The following is an 18,022-nucleotide window of genomic DNA, read 5'->3' as shown; positions in this document are numbered from 1 at the left end:
AACAGCCCCCCCCCCCCATAGTCAGCATAGCCCCCCCCCAAGGATAGAACAGACCCCCATAGATAGTAAGCACAGCCCTCCAAAGACAACACAGACCCTGCATAGTCAGCACGTCGAACACATCACATTATACATTATTTTCACTGGATCTCAAGGCAACACATAAGAAACTCATATTATCTGCCTGTTTTATACACTGTTCAGTAAGTATAGCTAAAATCAAAACCAAAAAATAGTATATTTATCTTAAAGTGCTTTATTGTAGTGAAAAATACATCAAACTATTGTTTGATGTTTGCATTACAGTCTAAGTTACAATAGTGAATGGACTATAAAAGTGACAGTACATATTTACATATTACATTCATATAAATATCCATGTGATTCATTATTGTAAACCAAACAAACAACACATGTTTATACACAGGGCCATCTTAATGGCATTATGGGCCCTAGGAAAAGCAATGCACTGCGGCCTCTACTTAAGTTAAAATAAAATTATGACTTCCTGCTCTGTCTCTCCACCTGCTATCAGCCATCCAGCAATTAGCATGCTTACAGCCAGTAACTGTCTGGCTGCAGCCGGTAGAGGATGTTTCCCAGCAGTTCTGATTTTGTGTAATTCACAACCAAACAGCCGGGGAGCAATCTCTACTAGCCTCACAAGAAACTCCAGAGGTACCAACAAACCCATGCTCGAAGGCCCCTAGATGGCCCTGTTTATAAATCTGCTTTAGGGCCAGATGTATCAAGCTTTAAAAAGTGATACCATGGAGAGTGATAACAGCCAGCCAATTAGGAACTGATTGGCTGGTTGTTTATCGCTCTCCATTTTATCACTTTTTGAAGCGTAATACTATAATACTATACTGGTCCTTTGTAAGACAATCCATAACATGGCGAAAACACTACGATGCCGATTGTGCACAATTAGTTCTCAGAATATTGTATAATACGTTTTTAAATATATGCTAAGCAGCGCCATAACAGGAAGATACTGCACCTTGTGCAGGTCCCTCCTGCTAAACCAGTGATGTCATGATGCCACACCTACTTCCTAAAGCCACCAGCTCTATGAAGTAGAGCACTACCTGGAGCTTCACAAGTTGCCTGTCTGGAGCATCACTTGGATGCTCCAAGGGGCACAGTAGTAGAACTACTGACTGCAGGATGCCATTCCAGACACCCAACGGTCTCTCCCACAAAGCCCTGCGCGATGACATCAATCACCTACTGCCATTTACATCCCTGATGGTTAGCCACTAATTTCTGACAGAAATGTAAATTTATTAATAATCACACAACTAACAAAAACAACACAGATATATAAAAAGGTTCTAATTTGTACAGTATGTGCATACAGTATTTTACAATTCAGAGATCTCTACAGTATATTTACACTATGCTTTTATTAACTGCTTAAACATATGACTCTTTAGCATACTGTATCTGATCATAGACTTCAAAGATAGGCTGACTGCATCGTCGACCTAAACTTTCATGCTTGGTTCTTTGACAGGATTCTGACTTGGTCCTGAGAATGTCTAACTTTGCTTTCTCAGGCTGGTGAAAAAGTGGAGTTAATCCACAGACTTTGTCCTTTTGCACGTCCCCATTAGAGTTGGGGTTATTGCCATCATGAGTGGAATCTGGTGATGGTCCTTTCATTGAGTAAGATGTAGTGTAGTCATCACGTGATACATTGTCTCTCATGGTTTGAACAGTCATACCCTTGTAGGAAGATACATTTTTATGAATGGCCTCTTCATATGATGGAGGTTTGCCAGGATTTCTTTTGTCCACCATTCTAAACACCTCATCTACAGATATTTTGCGAGCAGTCTGAGGTCTTAATCTTATTACCTGGGGTTGTTGGAAACCTGTGTCTCGCACACCATTGCACTCACGTTGACTTTTAGTGAGGAAACTCCGGCTCAAACCATTTCGTTGCAATCCAGCATGATCTCCGTCCGGACTCCAGCTCTGTGTTTTGGTAAGCATTTTTTTGTGGTTTTCATAGCAAAAGGAATTTGAATGTTTTTTTAACTCACTTCCAACCTTGACTATGTCATTTAAGTCTTTACACTTTAAAGAGAAAGATTTATGTCTTGATAAATCATTTTTCTTCGGACTTATAGGGGAGATAAGTGGAGAGCTCGTAAAGACAGAACAATCTGAAAAAGAACTATCGACCGAACAGATTGAAGATGCATTTGCTAAAAAGTCATCTGCTATGTCCGAAGCATAGCTAGTATTAATTGTCAGTTCTTTTGGCATATTCCTCTTATATAAAGCTCTATCACAATATTTTGGAAGTGTATGGGTGGGCAATTCCTCATCACTAAATGGTACTCTTTGTTTCTTGATTGTAACATCATCTTGGCTTCTGGTGAGCTTTTGCTCTGCCACTGCTGCATCATTCTGTGAGGGAAAAATGTATGGTTCGGAACACCTCCTGTCCACGCCATGGATCTCATGTCTGATTCGGGCTATAGGCAAAACTGAGAGATCAATATCTTGGTCCACTGTGCATTCCCCACCAACAGCTCTGTTGTGTCTCCACTGATTGTCCTGGTACCTTCTTGAAGTGTTGGCATGAATCTCATGATCTGGATCAGTGCTGTCATATGCAGAGTCATTCTGATGAACAGACATCTCTGGAAAAAAGTAAAAATTCCAATTACTTTCTCAATGAATAGATAATCATCCACAGTTTAATTTTTAGCATAATCAAAAAACAGGTTTTAATGTAAAATTTAAATTATAATTACATTACAGGAAACAGAGGTGTTCTCATATATCTATCCTCATTACACCATGAAAATGGTGAAAATGGTATTCCTATATTGTGTGTGTAACGGCAGCTGTATTTGCATACCAAATGCTATATGATAGTATTTTTAAGGAAAACACTCTAACGTTCCATTTCATATCATTTTAATCACCAAGGCCTTTATTGAACTACACAATTTGGGTAGAACTGCAAACTATATTATCCCATGATGCATTGGAACAATTACCCTTCCTGCTTGGAATTCTATCAAGTAACATTATAAATATATATAATGACCATCTCCCTATCTTCCATTCATATATGAACATACCTGCAGCATCAATGTTTTCTAGTGAATCCTGCTCAGATGCACTGAGCAACTGTGATATGTTGTTCCCAAACAATTCAAAACAATTATCTATGAAGAACTCAACCAGTGCTGTAACCTGTAAAAAAAAACAACACATACAGTATAAGCAATGCAATATACAGTATATGGTAAGAGGAATACTAATCATCAGTATTGCTGCACCTGAGCAAGATATTTTGATAATATATCTGCAACTCAGACAAAACTAGGGGTCAATAGCACTTGAAATTGTATTTTGTTTTCATATGGTTTGTATATTCTTAGTCAGGAAAACCAGATTTTAACTATAGGCTTCCATTACAGATTTTACACATAGATATACTCTATTATGTCTTGTTATTACTGTCATAATGTTCAGATATGAGATCCCTTATCCAAAAAAGTCTATGTCCCTAGGCATTCTGGGCAATGGACCCCATATATGTATTTAAAAAAGTGCAACATTGGAATTCCGTACCTTGTCATTAACTTCTTTTTGCATTTCCAGTGGAAGATTCTTGTCAACATATGGTATGAGCATGTTTGGGGCAATGCAGACAGATAGATTTCTGGAATCCATTTTATTTATGTCTGAAGCCTTACTTATGTGATGGAGAACACAGATCAAATACCGTAATACAATAAGGTTTGGTTTTGGCAGTTTGTCTGCAATGCTGAAAAAAGGGAAACAGAAAGATGTTACAATTTATGCAACGTTAGTGCAAACAGGCCAGAAACTTCCAAGCCAAGCACAGAAACCAAGACTTCCTTCTGAAAGAGGAACTGACCACCAGAAAAACTCCCATTCAGAAATAACCGACCAACCGCCTGGTTAGCAAGCAGACATATGATGGAGGAATTAAATAATAATTAACGCTGAACCATAAAAAAGATGCATTAGGAGTTTCTCTCATACAGTAGTAAGCACTGTGATATACAGCCAAAGTTTTATCCTTCAAACATCTGGGAGATAGTCACATGCACGTGGAGCTCCGACCACTGAGCTCCCATCCTCAGCCCTTGGTCTCCAGAGGGGAAGTAGAAGCATGGTCTAGACGATGGATGGTGGTGGAGGAGTTGGACGGAGAAGGCGGATGGTGGATGAGGATGGAAGCGCTGAGGAGGACTGCTCAGTGCCCCCAGATGCAGGGCATGACGGGTCCCGGCATGACCTGATCGCCATCGGCCGGTAGGATACCCCCCCCCCGATGATCCACCAGGCCAACAGGATCCCCATCCACGTCACCAGGCTGAGACAATGAGGGATTTCCGGCCTGCATGCTGCGGTTGCTGTCCCCCAGCAGACTGTGGGAGCCCATCTGCCCCCCACCCGATGCTCCAGCTCCGGGCAAACCCAGTGGGGGTGGCCCCCCATGGAAGTAGGTACTGTTACTCTATCGGCCTAGAGAGGGCCAAACTCTGGCCTCAGGCCCCACAGACTCTCCCCAGCCTCACTGAATCCCCCCCCCCTCAAACCACCTCTGGTACGCTGCACCCCCCAAGCCCCACAGCAGGACAACCTCTGGATCCATCCAAGCAGACTCCTGTGGGTGCTGATGGGGGGATGGTTTGTTGAGGCCCTCCACTACTGCCCTGGGATTAGCAACATCAAGATGGTGCCTCCGATGGATGCCTAGGATCTGTGCTGCTAGCCAAAATATGTACCCATTGTCTCCCCTGTCCTGTTCTATAGCTGTACTGTTTTTTACTTGCTAACTATCTGACTGGTGCAATCACCAAGTGGCGCTGATGAATGTCGGTCCTGGGTGCTGTACAGCTCAGTAAATATATGTTCCCCATGTCTGTGCGTCAGGATACATCTAGTGCATATCTGTACGTGCGATATATATCAGTACTATCACTGTTTACTTGTTCCCACCCTGGCTGTTGCACAACTCTATTCCTATTATACACAAATATACCTGGCCAATAAAGCGGATTCTGATACAGTACAGTATATGGCACTTTTTTCGGTACTTGTTTAGTTACACGGCGGCAGCGTCTCAGTCGCAGCAGCATCTGTGTCCCCTTGCGGGGCTCGCTTTGCTTGCCCACACTACGGGCTCGGTGACTCGCTACGCTCGCCACGCTATCTAAAATCAACTCCATGCCAACGTGGATAGTGGGGGTATGAACTATTCACGTTGGCATAGACTTTATTTTAGAAAGTTTGCAGAACCCGGAAGTAGCGGGTAGCCATGCTGCCGCCGTGAAACTAAACAAGAACCCTTTTTTCTGACACTATATACAGTGAATGATAAAAAGGATCATGGCACATGACATTTGTTATTCTTACCGTCGCATCTCCTCGATTTTTTCATCCAAGTTTAGCATCTCTAAAGCACAAATCCATTTACTGTAAAGTTCTGATGACAGCAGCTGGTTTGGGATACCTCGTAGGAAATCCTGCCATTCAGAAAATATTGTATTTAGCAGTTACCATCAAACAATTAGTTGTTTTTATACATAGTAAAAAAAAAAAAGGTTAAGCTATACATTGGTAAGAATTCGGGTGGGATGTATCATGCATTGCATATTGCATGCAATACATCATGACATTTATTGCATGCACAGCAACAGCTATTATTGCCTTATGCATGCAAACAAATGCAGAGGACAGCTCTTTCAGTGAGATTCAGAAAGTGTTTTGCTTTATGTTCCTTGGAGTCCTCCTGTGCATGTACAGCCATCGGCCAATGCAAGACACAGGAAGGGATCAGACAAGTATACTTCACATAGGCAAACGCAGGGGGGATATGGATTGCTCATAAACCCCCTTCCTCTTGCCATGTGGCTCAAATTATGAAAATAATAGAAGTGGTACTGTATATACTGTAATATGATTACAAGAGCTGCTGCCAATTCATGCAATTTAAGGGCAGAGCTGCTGCACATGCCTAGTGGTATCAGCTGCTTTTACCAAGTTTGCGGTGTGGATCAATCAGTGCAATGGACCAAAGAGTAACTATCAGGAAAAAGAGAAAGGAGCCTTACCATAAGGTGGGAGAATGTGTGCTTAGTAAGTGTAGTATGTGTATTTATTTATTATGGTATGTGTAACCTTATTCTTACAGAATGCGGTACTTGATCTACAAGCATTAGGTTGACAGTCACTAGGTCGACACATGACATAGATCAACATGGTCATTGGGTGGACACAAGCAATAGGTCAACATGGACAAGGTTGAAACAAAAAAGGTTGACATGAGTTTTTCATGTGTTTTTAAAAATAGGTTTTCCATACTTTACTATACAAGTGGGCATATAGTGAGAATTTAATAGTGTGTCGAGGATAGCGAATGAAGCGAGACATGCAAGGGGATGCAGTACACTTATATGGTGTCCATGTCAACTTATGTCAACAAAGACACCCCAAAAATGTAAACTCATGTTGACCTTTTCCATGTCAAGTTAATGCTTGTGTCGACCTACGTTCTGTCGACCCTATGAACCATACCCTCTCTTACAACTTATTTATATTATTTCTATTTTTGATACAGCCTATACTATAGACAATCTACATGGTGTTAAATATTAATACAGTATCCAGTGCATAGGAAGACCAATGTTTACATTCATGTCCAGGGTCATTAAATGAAAAAAACGAAATTCTTCTACCCGGGGCGGATACAGAAAAAAATGACAGGGGGTGCACGGTGAATAGGGGTACTATGGTTGCCAGGGGGTGAGATGGGTGTAGATGTTCATAATGAATATATATACTGTAGTGTCCACCTAAAGTTGTGACAAATGCTAAAGTATTTGAAGAAGGTTACGGCAGAGTTAGGCAGTGGGAGGGGAGGTTAGAAGGCTTGCCTCTCTTTGTGCAAATGCGTTGCAGCCCCCAAAAAGGGTTCTGCACATGCGCAGTACCGTGGACCATACTGTGCATGCGCTGGACCCGGGAACCTGAATATGCCACCGGGGGCTGCTGCAAAGGCAGCCCATGGAGGCTTGGGCCAGTGCATGCGCAGTATATATGAAGTTATTGCGCATGCGCTGACCCCGTGCATGCGACCGGTGGCCAGGGAGCGTGGCAGCAGGGGGGGGGGGGGGGCATTGCGGCAGCCCCCCTCCTCCAAAATGGTAAGTGCCGACACTGATTAGTATGATTAAATGGCTCCCTTTCCCCAGCTCTCCCCACCTCTTTCCGGAGCGTAATACATATGGAGTTTTCTGAGTTTTGTTCCCCTTTTACCCTTCGTATATACAGCCCTGAACAACAAATTATTATTAGTATGAATTGTTTATATTGTGCCACAATCATGTTTAGTCTTCCACTGAAATCTTATGGGTAAGAAAAGTTAGTATTCCACAAATCACACTAAAATTTGTTTATAGGTTTACCTTAAATACCACAGCCAGTAAGTGCACAGATTTGCTTTTGAAGTCCAGGTTTCTTCCATAGTTTAGGTCTTCCTTCAGCTCCTTGCGAGCTTTCTCATTGGCAGCTTTACGGAAAATGCCCTCAGTCAATGGTCCCTGCACTCGCAGGATGGTTAATATGTCCTAAATAGGAAAAGGCATGATTTAAGGTATGGCAGATGCTTCTAATTTAGGAATGACACATGCTGTTAATGGTGTATACAAATTCAGGCTAATGGACAATTTTTACTAATCTTGGCTAACTGCACTTAAGATTTACACTACCTTGCTATTTCGCCCTGGGCCAAATACATTCTACAAGCGACATACTGTGGTCAAGATAGACTTGCATGCACAGTCTATTTAGCTATGCCATACTGACGCTGCAGGACTGCACATCGGGATCGCAAGCGGCTGAACACTGTATAATTTTGACTAACTTGCTATATGATTTTGGCTGTACTGTATGGTAGTGGCGGCTCCTACCTCTTTCAAGGAAGGGGGCTGCCTCTGGCTGCAGGCACCCCCTCCCCCTGCCGCTGCTTTCCCGTCCCCTGTCCTATGATGACAGTCACCGGGACTGGCACATGCGCAGTACAAACATATGTACTGCGCATATGGCCAGCTTCTATGGGCTGCTTCGGCAGCAGCCCATAGAAGTAATCATGGTTCTGGCGCCTGTACAATATAAGTTACAGGCACTGGGACCAGCGCATGCGCAGTACCGATATAGGTACTGCGCATGCGCATTTGCCATTTTTGCATGGCAGCCCGCAGCAAGGCGTCCCAGAGGGAGAGAACACCTCCCAATGGGACTGCCTTGGTGACTGGCAGGTCGGACTTAAAATAGAAAGTCACTGTCAGTCATAGTGAAGCCAGTGCAGTCTCACAGACGGCATCTGGCTTCACTAAAGTGGCAGATTTTACCTGGGGGGCTGCAGACCTGCAGCCCATAGGTAAAAACCACCACTGCTGTATGGTCAAAATGGATAGCCAAAATCACACCGTGTGTACATAGCTTAAGCACTTAATTACTGATGCTAACAAGTGCTAGTGTACAGTATACAGTATATGACAAATCAGAAACACAATTTCAAATTATTCATCTCAATAACATAAATTTCACAGACAATGTTGGCCACCTTACAGCACACAATATTGGTGTGGCTTGCAGAGCCACAGTCCTCGGATGTACAGTGTTACATGGCCTGCAGAGTCACAGTACTTGCATGCATAGTGGGGTGCAGCCTGCAGAGTCACAGTACTTGTATGCACAGTGGAGTATGACCTACAGAGTCACAGTCCTTGGATGTACAGTGGGGCATGGCCTGCAGAGTCACAGTACTTGCATGCATAGTGGGGTAAAGCCTGCAGATTCAAAGTGCAGAGTAGCGTGCATGCATCCCATATAATGCCACCGAGCCGCAGCGCCTTATATGGGATGCAAGAATCCTACGCCGGGATGGTGTTCGGCTTTGAACTAGGATCCTAGTCTGGCTGGAACACCCTAGCTGTGGTGCAGGTTTGGACTGGCATTCAGAGCACTTCAGATTCCAAAGAAAGTATGCAGCTCCTCCCTACTTAAAAACTATGGAACAAGAGTAGTTGCGATCTAGCATTGGCTTATCTAGGGCAAATAGAGATGTATCCAGGCAGATTCAGAAGGATAGGTTGTAATTTGAGTAGTCATGCAGGGTTGTGAGTTATAGCCAGTCAAGTTTTTATCACACCATTGTACACTTATGAGACCTAAAAATGTAAACTTTATATGAGGAAAGTTTTTCTGTCATGGGTGGATACAATACTATGTACAGTGCCTTAACATTGTGGTAGTATGCTCTGTTCTGTCCCCTGACTGCATTACACCATGATGGCGCACCTAAGGGGCGGTGGCATCAGAAAGTGCAGAATAGCCTAGAACATCACTGCAGCAACGAGGTAGACTTAAATAATGTGGCTGAATTCATTAAATTACAGTTAGAGACAAGAGAAAGTATCACTGCTGCAGAAAAACATTACAACAGTAAAGTGCAAATGTAAGATAATAAGTTAGCTTACAAGAATTGCTTTAGGAAGATTGTCCTCCTCACAGACAATGGACAGTGGTTGGTCAAACAAAGTTGTTTTTAACTCTGGTGGAGTTGAAGACTCAGACAAGGTAGAACTTCTTCTGAATGTAAAGGGCCAGGAGAGGACCGCTTTCCTCTTTTTATTGCTGTCTGGACAGTCCAAAAAAGAAACATGGTTTCAATTTAAAAATCGAAGTATACATTGAAAAGCAATTGTAAAAAAATAAGTGAAAAACCACAGTAGCCATTAATAGGTAATTGTTCAGGAAATTCATTTTAATCAAAAGTGGGCATAGCTATATTTAGCCTCTTCCTGCTGCCACCCCTGTGTAGTCATTATCTGTAAACACAGCCTCTATCTAGGTCATGCTCTGTGGGTGAGTGACAAGGTGGGTTTTTCCTGCTAACCACATAAAGTATTACTGGCCTGCAGCAGGGTAACACACGGAGCACCGGAATACTGACTCCATCAGAACGGTCATATTTTAAATGTAATCTATGGATTAACCCTATGTACAACTTGTTTCACCCATATAGCTGGTTATGTATGAAGTACATAGGTACAGTATGTTCATTTGTTTGTTACAGACTTGATAAGTGTTTTGGAAACTGTATTTTAATACAGCTATCTTTTCTATATACACAGCCGAAGTGTGGGATATCCCCAAATTGTTTTACATATACACATGGTGTAGAAAAAAAGATAAAAACTGAAAAAATTTAGAGGACAGTTATTAGTGGAGACTGATTTTTTACTAACCAATCATGTGGCAGAAGCCCTCCTCACGGATCATATCTGCCAGCAGCTGGTATTTCTTAGCATCTGCCTGTAAAATTATAATAATACAAAAATAAATGTGCTATTTATTCATTTATGACAATGTATTGACTGAATTTCCTAAAGGCTGCTCATGGCTGGTACTACACAATGCCCCAATAGCATGTTGTTAATATACAATATTTTTTATTAATTTTACATAAACAACTGTATCTCAAGAAATAAGAAGTAAAGTAGTGGTTGCCGCTGTTTCTTAAGAGGAAGCATTCATGCAATTTTTGTTTCCTATGTTTCATTCAAAACAGGCAAATGATGCATTAATTACCTCTGTGTGGCATTCAATTAAGCTGTCCATGTTGCTGACAACCAGAGCTTTGGACTAAAATGAAAAACAAAATATATGTTATTTAATCACAGCGTTGGATCCATGATAAAGTTTTGTTAAATAACAAACAATACAGTATGTACAACAAAAGCCATTTTTGCTTTATGTATCATGGAATGATTCTTCCTAATACATAGGGGTATATTCAGTACCCTTAAGGTGAACTATGACAGCGAGCAGTGCTGCTAGCTCGCCGTCCGTATTCAACTGCTCCCCGTTCACTTGCCGTTTCCACCTCACTGGTTCTATTCAGTGAGATGGAAACGGCGATTGTGGCCATCAAAAAGGCGAGGCTCGCCACAAAATGCAACCAACTGCAGCGAACCTCGCCATATTAGGGAATCCTTGCTGTCCTCTGATGGTGATGATTTCCCTGGAACATTGACTACAGCGAGTGACCAGAGAGGGGGTTTACAACGAGGATGGCTTGTTTTCGGCGATGCTTGCCCAAAGCAAGCCATCCTTGCTGCACAAAGCCCCATCGCCGGCTGCATTGAATACTGCCCATTAGCTACATGTTTTCTGTAAATCACTTGAGATTTAATTTCATACAGTTGGAGCCCCTCTCAACTATCTTCCTTAGGTCGTGGATCACCATGGCACCATCATATGGCTATCCGATTGTTCTCAGCAGCAATACAATACATAGAACAATACAGTAGGGGATTATCATAGTAATCCTATTACTCACTTAATCCAATTAACAGGCTAAATGAGGAGGGCTCCATCTGTGTATAAATACTTACAGCATTGCAGCCTGTGAGAACCTTCATTAGTAATCGTGCACAAGGGATGCTTGTGTCCTCAAGTCCACCAACTTCTTTTATCTGCCTGAAAACACAAATGGTGGGTGCTCAGCAGTCAGAATTATCACAATATTGGCTATCAGCTGAACACTTCAATGGTTTTGAATTATCAAAAAAATGGATTTGCCCTGAACTGTGCTGGCACAGGTTGGTATTTTTCGGAAGTACAGTAGCTGTAAAACTGTGTGCCTTGGGATGCTCCAGGTGACGCTGCAGCAGCGACAGTGGCTGCAGGGTTCCCTGCTAGCTAGATGCAGAGGCCATGGGCCAGCTACTGTGCTTCCCCAGGGTCCTGCACCCAGTGCATTGGCAACTCTCACACACTGCTAGTTAAGGTTGTGAACACACCAGTAGAAATCCTAATACATGGATCCTGAATGGATGAAGTCAGCAAATAGCCTTTATCATAGCCCCCTGATATTCAAGGAAGACCCTGTATGTCAGAGAGAAAAGCCTTTCATCTCCTGCTCTAATTTGTATATATATCCATATATTTTTATTTTTAATTTTTTTAAAGCTATCCATAGTATAGTATTAATAATTACCAAAACTTACATGCAAGAAAGTGCTGCTTTTGGTATTCCAATTCTTGAATTGAGTGTGTATTAGCTCACAGACAATGTCTAGGTAGACAGTCAATAAGTCAATACTAAAGGGTCCCTGTGCACTAGGTTGATATTGTCAAAATGTCGACATTCAGTAGGTGAACAGTAAAAAAAGGTCTACACAAGCAAAATGTCAACATGGAAAAGGATTGACACATGAAAAGGTTGACATGAGTTTTCAGAGGTGTTTTGGTGTCAATGTGGACACCTGAGCTTGTGGACCCCGAATTAGTGTAGTATGTACCCTCGCATGGCTCACTTCGCTCACCATGATTCAGGCCAGGTGCCTTGCTCCACACTGTTCAACATACGTTACTGTTCCCAAGCAGGGTCCATGTGGATGTTAAACCTTGAAGTCCCAAAAAATTGTGAAAAACTCATGTTAACCTTTTACTGGTGTCAATCTTTTGCCAATGTTGACCTAGTGCATGTTGACTTTTTTGTGTTGACCTATTCACTGTCTATCTAGACACTGTCTGTAAGCCATCCGGATAGCCACTACTGTCAGTGTAGTGTGTACCCAGCTTAAATTGGTTAAGTGAGAAAGTAATGGTTTAACCGGACAAAACCTGTTAAACTTCAGGGGTGTTTATAAAACATTTGCATGCAGTAAATATTGGCTGGTTTTGCATGTAGCTTACCAATGCTGGGCAGCTTTATTTGTGCACAACAATTTAGTTTGGACACCACCCACACCTATGGGTGTGGATCATTGGAACGACCATAATTAGGTCGCCAGGCAATAGGTTGACCCCATACGGTCGACATGCTAGAGGTCAACTGGAGCAAAAGAGATCTAAAAATGTAGACACATGATAAGGTTGAATGGAATACAGTTAAAATGTCGACATGAAAATAGTTGATGCCGGAAATGTCAGCATGAGCATTTTTCGTATATTGGGTCCCATTTACCATTTAAACCACAATGTGACCCCCAAGAGAGTGTACTGCTACACTAGCCACACTTCAGTTTGTTGCTGTTCAAAATCATATTCAATGTGGATGGGAAATGGTGAAAAAGTTGGGAAAAAAATAAATAAATGAAAGCGTGTCGACCATTTTCATGTCGACCATTAGAACATGTTGATCTTTTGTATCTGTCAACTTTAATAAGTCTACGTTTACATGTTAACCTTTTGTCCACGTCGACATTTTGTACTTAATGCATGTCGACTATATGGGGTAGACCTATTGACTGTCAGTCCTACAGCATCTTCTGGAACACCAGTGCTACACGGTTTTACCAAGGTACAAAGTTACTGCTCTTTCTTACTTTGGGGCAGATGTATTAAGTCTGGAGAAGATAGAATGTGGAAATAAATTGGGAGGTGATACCGCACCAGCATAGGCATGCGCACATTGAGTGTTAAGGGTGCACAGGCACCCCCTAATGCTGTGCCCCCACCCTCACACTTATTGCTGCTAGTAATACCAGCAATACCTTTTACCAAAGACTTTTGCGTTTTAGACCTTTATTCCATTAAAATAAGCGCCCATCAATCAATTATGTGTGCTTTGCATGATTAATTGTATTACACCATTGTCATATCACTACGTATCTGTGTCATCCAGATATGATTTTGACTTTGCTATTTGCATGTACTGTTACACAGAGTAATTAGAAGATTAAAACTGAAATAGGCAGGATATAATGGTGTGGCTGAGAGACATTTTATATTGTAGTGAGTGCACGCCTGATTGGCGGTGTTAGACAGACCCAATGGCAGTGTTAGACATGCCCAATAGGTGGTGCTAGGCATACCGCTTTGACAGTGCTGCGCACGCCTATGCGCACCATTCAATCAACTCCTAACTGTCATTTTTCAAACATGACTGATTGACTGGTGTGTCATCACTTCTCTTTTATCTCCAATTTAGCTCTGTGCCAGGCTTAATAGGGTGCCGAATGACTGACCAGCAGTTGGGTTCCCACAGTCATTACACCAACGTCGGAATCCCGACGGCTAAAATCCCAACAGATGAGCAGCGGCTATTCTCCCTCGTGGGGGTCCACGACCTCCATAGAGGGAGAATAGAATAGGTGGAAAGCGTAGCGAGCCACCGTGCTCGCAGCGTGGTGAGTGCAGCGAGACTGAAAGGGGCTTTGTTGTGCTCCCCCCGCTGTCTAAATCCCCACACTCGGGATTCCATTGTCGGTCTAATGACTGTCGGAATCCTTACTGTCGGTGTGTTATATCACACCCGCTTAATACACCTGCCCCTGTGTTCCCAACCCAGAATCAGGCTCAGAATCACATGGGCCCTTATTCTGATCTGTGCGGCCGGAGCCGCATACGTTGCTCCGGCCGCACAAACCAATCCCCGCCTACAATACGGATCGCCACGGCCGTCCGTACGCGGACGGCTGGCGATCCGCATGAAAATGGTGGGGCGTACGCCTCCACCATGGTGGGAGCTGCCCCCTGCATTCGATGGTCGGCGACCATCGAAGGCAGGGCCGCACGCTCCACCAGCTCCCGCAAGCTTAGACCACACGGACAATCGTCCGTGTGAAAGCTTGTATGGGGGCGGAGAGCTGACATCCAACGATGTCAGCTTTCCGCCCCCATCACTGGCGTCATAGCCTCATTACCATGCATACGCCCCGCGTTTGCATGGGAACGCCCATGAAACGCTGGGCGTATGCATAGGGTAATGAGGCTATTAAGCCCCTCACGCCCCTATACGCCCCCTTTGCGGCGTATACATTTTTTGTGCGGCGATTTCCCCTGCACATGCGCAGAGTGACCTCTGCGCATGTGCAGAGTGAAAACATCGGCGGTACGGCCGCACGCGGGCCGTACCGCCGAGATCAGAATAAGGGCCATGGTGTGGAGAAGGGCCCGTAGATATTGTTTGTGGGTTTGTGGATCGTCACCTGCAACTTTTACTAAAAGCATTCCTTTTTCTTTCTGTGCTTTTCAGAATGGACATATTTGTAGGTAAAGTTATTTTCAGTGAATGTGCATATAAAGCAAAGGTATTCTAACACAGCAGAGCTCCATCAGATCACAACAAAAAATGAATATCTGTCTATATATACACACACAGAAGCAGAATAAATGTTATTTTGAGTCATCTGGAAATAACATTCCAAATCCAGTGCAGCCTCTTCTTTTAAATCTGAATTTAATATACATTTATACAGTATTATGAGTAAAATTCCCCAAAATAAATGTGTTATTGCTATTGATGATTTTAGTACATTAATAAGCCTGTGGTCACAGTTTGCTGCAGAATGAATAACAAACATAACAGAAAAAAAATTATGAATGCAGCTGAGAATTCATTAAACCACAAGGTGACACCCATGACCATTACCATTACCACAGTCAAATTAAGTGTGGGAAGCCTCAATATATTTAATTAAGTACATTATGTATGGATATGTCAGCAATTATCCTAGCAACTTCATATCGTTACATTACTGAATGAAGACCAAATCATTACATCAGAGTGCAGTAATGTAATCATTACAAGAAGCATGTGGAACACATGACCCCATTACAAGAAAGCAGGAGAACCTACTGTAATACTGCATGCATCTGTGCGCTGGTACATGAAACACCTGTTGTACACCATGTACTCCATACTCACACATATGCTAGTGACAAACTATTCACAAGTGACTGTCAAATTTGCTAAGACTTGTAAAGAGATAAAGTGAACAGAAATTAACTACCAACGAGCCAGCTCCTAGCTGTCATTTTTCAAACACAGTCTGTAACACGGCAGTTAGGTTCTGATTGGCTGGTACTTTATCTCGATCACATCCCAACTACCATGTTACAGGCTGTGTTTGAAAAAAGTCAGTAAGGAGCTGATTGGCTGGACATTTCTCTCTCTTTATCAAACTTGCATCTATCTCTTGTTACGGCTTAATACATCCTCCCCTATGTTTGATACACATTTTTTTACTAGTATTAAACATCAACAAAAATAAACAGTTTATGAAAAGCCATATATTTGTGATTTGGCTTTTGTCGCTTTTGTTTAATTAGGAGAATTGTACAATGTTATCATGCAATTGATATAAAACTTACCACACAAGAGTATCCAGCCAGAGTTCCTTCACTTCACAAGAACTAGAAAGAAGAGAGGACAAAGTGCATGACACTCCAGGACCACGTCTGGGACCTGCACTGACCGAACATGCCTGCACCACGCTTTCCTACAGTATGTAGTGTAGGGGGCAGGTGGAAATTCACAGAGACAGGAAGAAACATCATCATGAGCAGATGTGTAAAACACGCCTGCTTCCTCCTCCACAATGACAAAGGGAGACCAAAGTTTCTGTAAGGTTATTTTTCTAGTGGAAATCATGACACCTCATAGGTACAAGCACCCATTGCGTCACAGGATTCACCTAAATACAAATAACTTACTTACGCACACAGGTTTGCAGCTCAATAACCAACGTAACATTTGTTCACACTAAATATTAAAAATAAAAATTCCTATTTGTAAAGTTCATATTACATAAGTTAAAATGTCAAAATAAGGCAAAAAATTGGTTAGTATTAAATACCAAAAGTCATAATTGTTACAATAATTATAGTAATTATAATATATAAATGAAAATATGCTAAGTGAGATATTACATTGTTGCTGATGGCCACAAAGTGCTGGCATTCCAACCATGAACAGCATCATTGCAGGTTATCCCTTGGAGGTGCGCATATTGGTGGGGTATGGGTCATTAGGTCAATTTTGTCTAGGTAGACAGCCATTAGGCTGTCCACTATTGGTTGACAGTTATTAGGTCAACACATGAAAAAGGTCGGCAAGCATTAGGTCAACATTTACAAAAGGTCAAGATCTTAAAAACGGCGGGGATTGCTAACCAGAGCTATCTTTGGAAATACGTATATTTCAGCGGTGGCCAAAGGCGTAACTATCAATGGAGCAGCAGGTGCATTGCACCAGGGCCCCTGAGGACTAAGAGACCGGCCTACTGCTGCCACCCACTGCTGTGTGGCATATTGTGAATTTGGGTTAACATGGAGGAGGGAGGCCAAAATAATATTTTTGCACCTAGGCCAACCACTCACAAGTTCCGCCACTGGAGGTGGCTCCAGAGGTGGTGCTGTAACCAGTGGCATATTTATAATGGGTTCAGTGTGCGCGATGCACACTGGCCCTTAAGTCCTCGGGGCTGCCCACACCACCAACGATGAACCCATTTTTCGATACTTACCCTCCGTCCAGCAGCAGCAGGGGTGCTTACCGATATTGCCATTTTTTTTAGTAGATGCACAATGGAGCTTGCGCACTCTAGTACTAAGACTCCCTGATGCTGACAGCAGCAGCAATGCTAAAATCAATGGAAAAATGGCTGCTGCATAATTTTTCAGGAGATCCGCACATGCACAGTAGGGTCTGAGCATCTTAAAAATACCAAAATTCCAAACAACTCCCAATGAGTTAGTTTGGGGTAACAGTTGGGGGCAGTTGGTGAGACCCTACTTCTGGAGCCATCACTAATAAATATAGACACACACACACACACACACACACACGTACTCTTTATGTAGGCTCATGGTAGGGTCCTGCTGCCTATTCCTTACACTGACATATGTTTCCCCGCCTCCCTTAGCCTTGCACATGGCCCATGATGTGTGCTAGGGAAGAGAGGCAGCTGCAACAGCAGTCAGGGGAAGACTTATAAGCATGGTGAAGTGATAAAGTGTCTGGTGATAACTTACCACCCAGGCAGCTCCTGTCATTTTTCAAACCCAGCCTGTGACTTGACTGGCACTTTATTACCGGACACTTTGGGCCTTATTCTGTTAGACTTGCTCGGATTCGAATTTGCACCCTTACGAGTCATCCAGAACCCGCCCTGCGAATGGTGGTATGCCCGCCCCCCTTTACACACCAGGTTAGTTCACC

The 18,022-nt window shown here is 42.8% G+C and overlaps 1 protein-coding gene across 4 annotated transcripts in view; it reads right to left on the bottom strand.

Annotated features, from left to right (window-relative positions):
* Positions 1 to 240: 240 nt before the first annotated feature.
* TAGAP (T cell activation RhoGTPase activating protein) overlaps positions 241 to 18,022 on the bottom strand; it is a 111,861-nt gene continuing 94,079 nt past the window's right edge. For all 4 annotated transcript variants that reach the window (XM_083176566.1, XM_083176567.1, XM_083176569.1 and 1 more), the window contains 10 exons: positions 16,174 to 16,215; positions 11,466 to 11,550; positions 10,660 to 10,713; positions 10,317 to 10,383; positions 9,546 to 9,706; positions 7,470 to 7,631; positions 5,419 to 5,528; positions 3,601 to 3,796; positions 3,105 to 3,219; positions 241 to 2,657 (listed from right to left, as the gene is read on the bottom strand). In XM_083176566.1, the coding sequence (XP_083032692.1) occupies positions 1,420 to 2,657; positions 3,105 to 3,219; positions 3,601 to 3,796; positions 5,419 to 5,528; positions 7,470 to 7,631; positions 9,546 to 9,706; positions 10,317 to 10,383; positions 10,660 to 10,713; positions 11,466 to 11,550; positions 16,174 to 16,215 (2,230 nt within the window). In that variant the 3' untranslated portion in view covers positions 241 to 1,419. The remainder of the gene's footprint in view (positions 2,658 to 3,104; positions 3,220 to 3,600; positions 3,797 to 5,418; positions 5,529 to 7,469; positions 7,632 to 9,545; positions 9,707 to 10,316; positions 10,384 to 10,659; positions 10,714 to 11,465; positions 11,551 to 16,173; positions 16,216 to 18,022) is intronic.

This window comes from Crinia signifera, chromosome 3 (genome assembly GCF_055691185.1).
Source record: "Crinia signifera chromosome 3, ASM5569118v1, whole genome shotgun sequence".
Lineage (NCBI taxonomy): Eukaryota > Metazoa > Chordata > Amphibia > Anura > Myobatrachidae > Crinia > Crinia signifera.
Note: the sequence above shows the minus strand (reverse complement) of the source record. Positions and strands in the feature narration are given on the sequence as shown.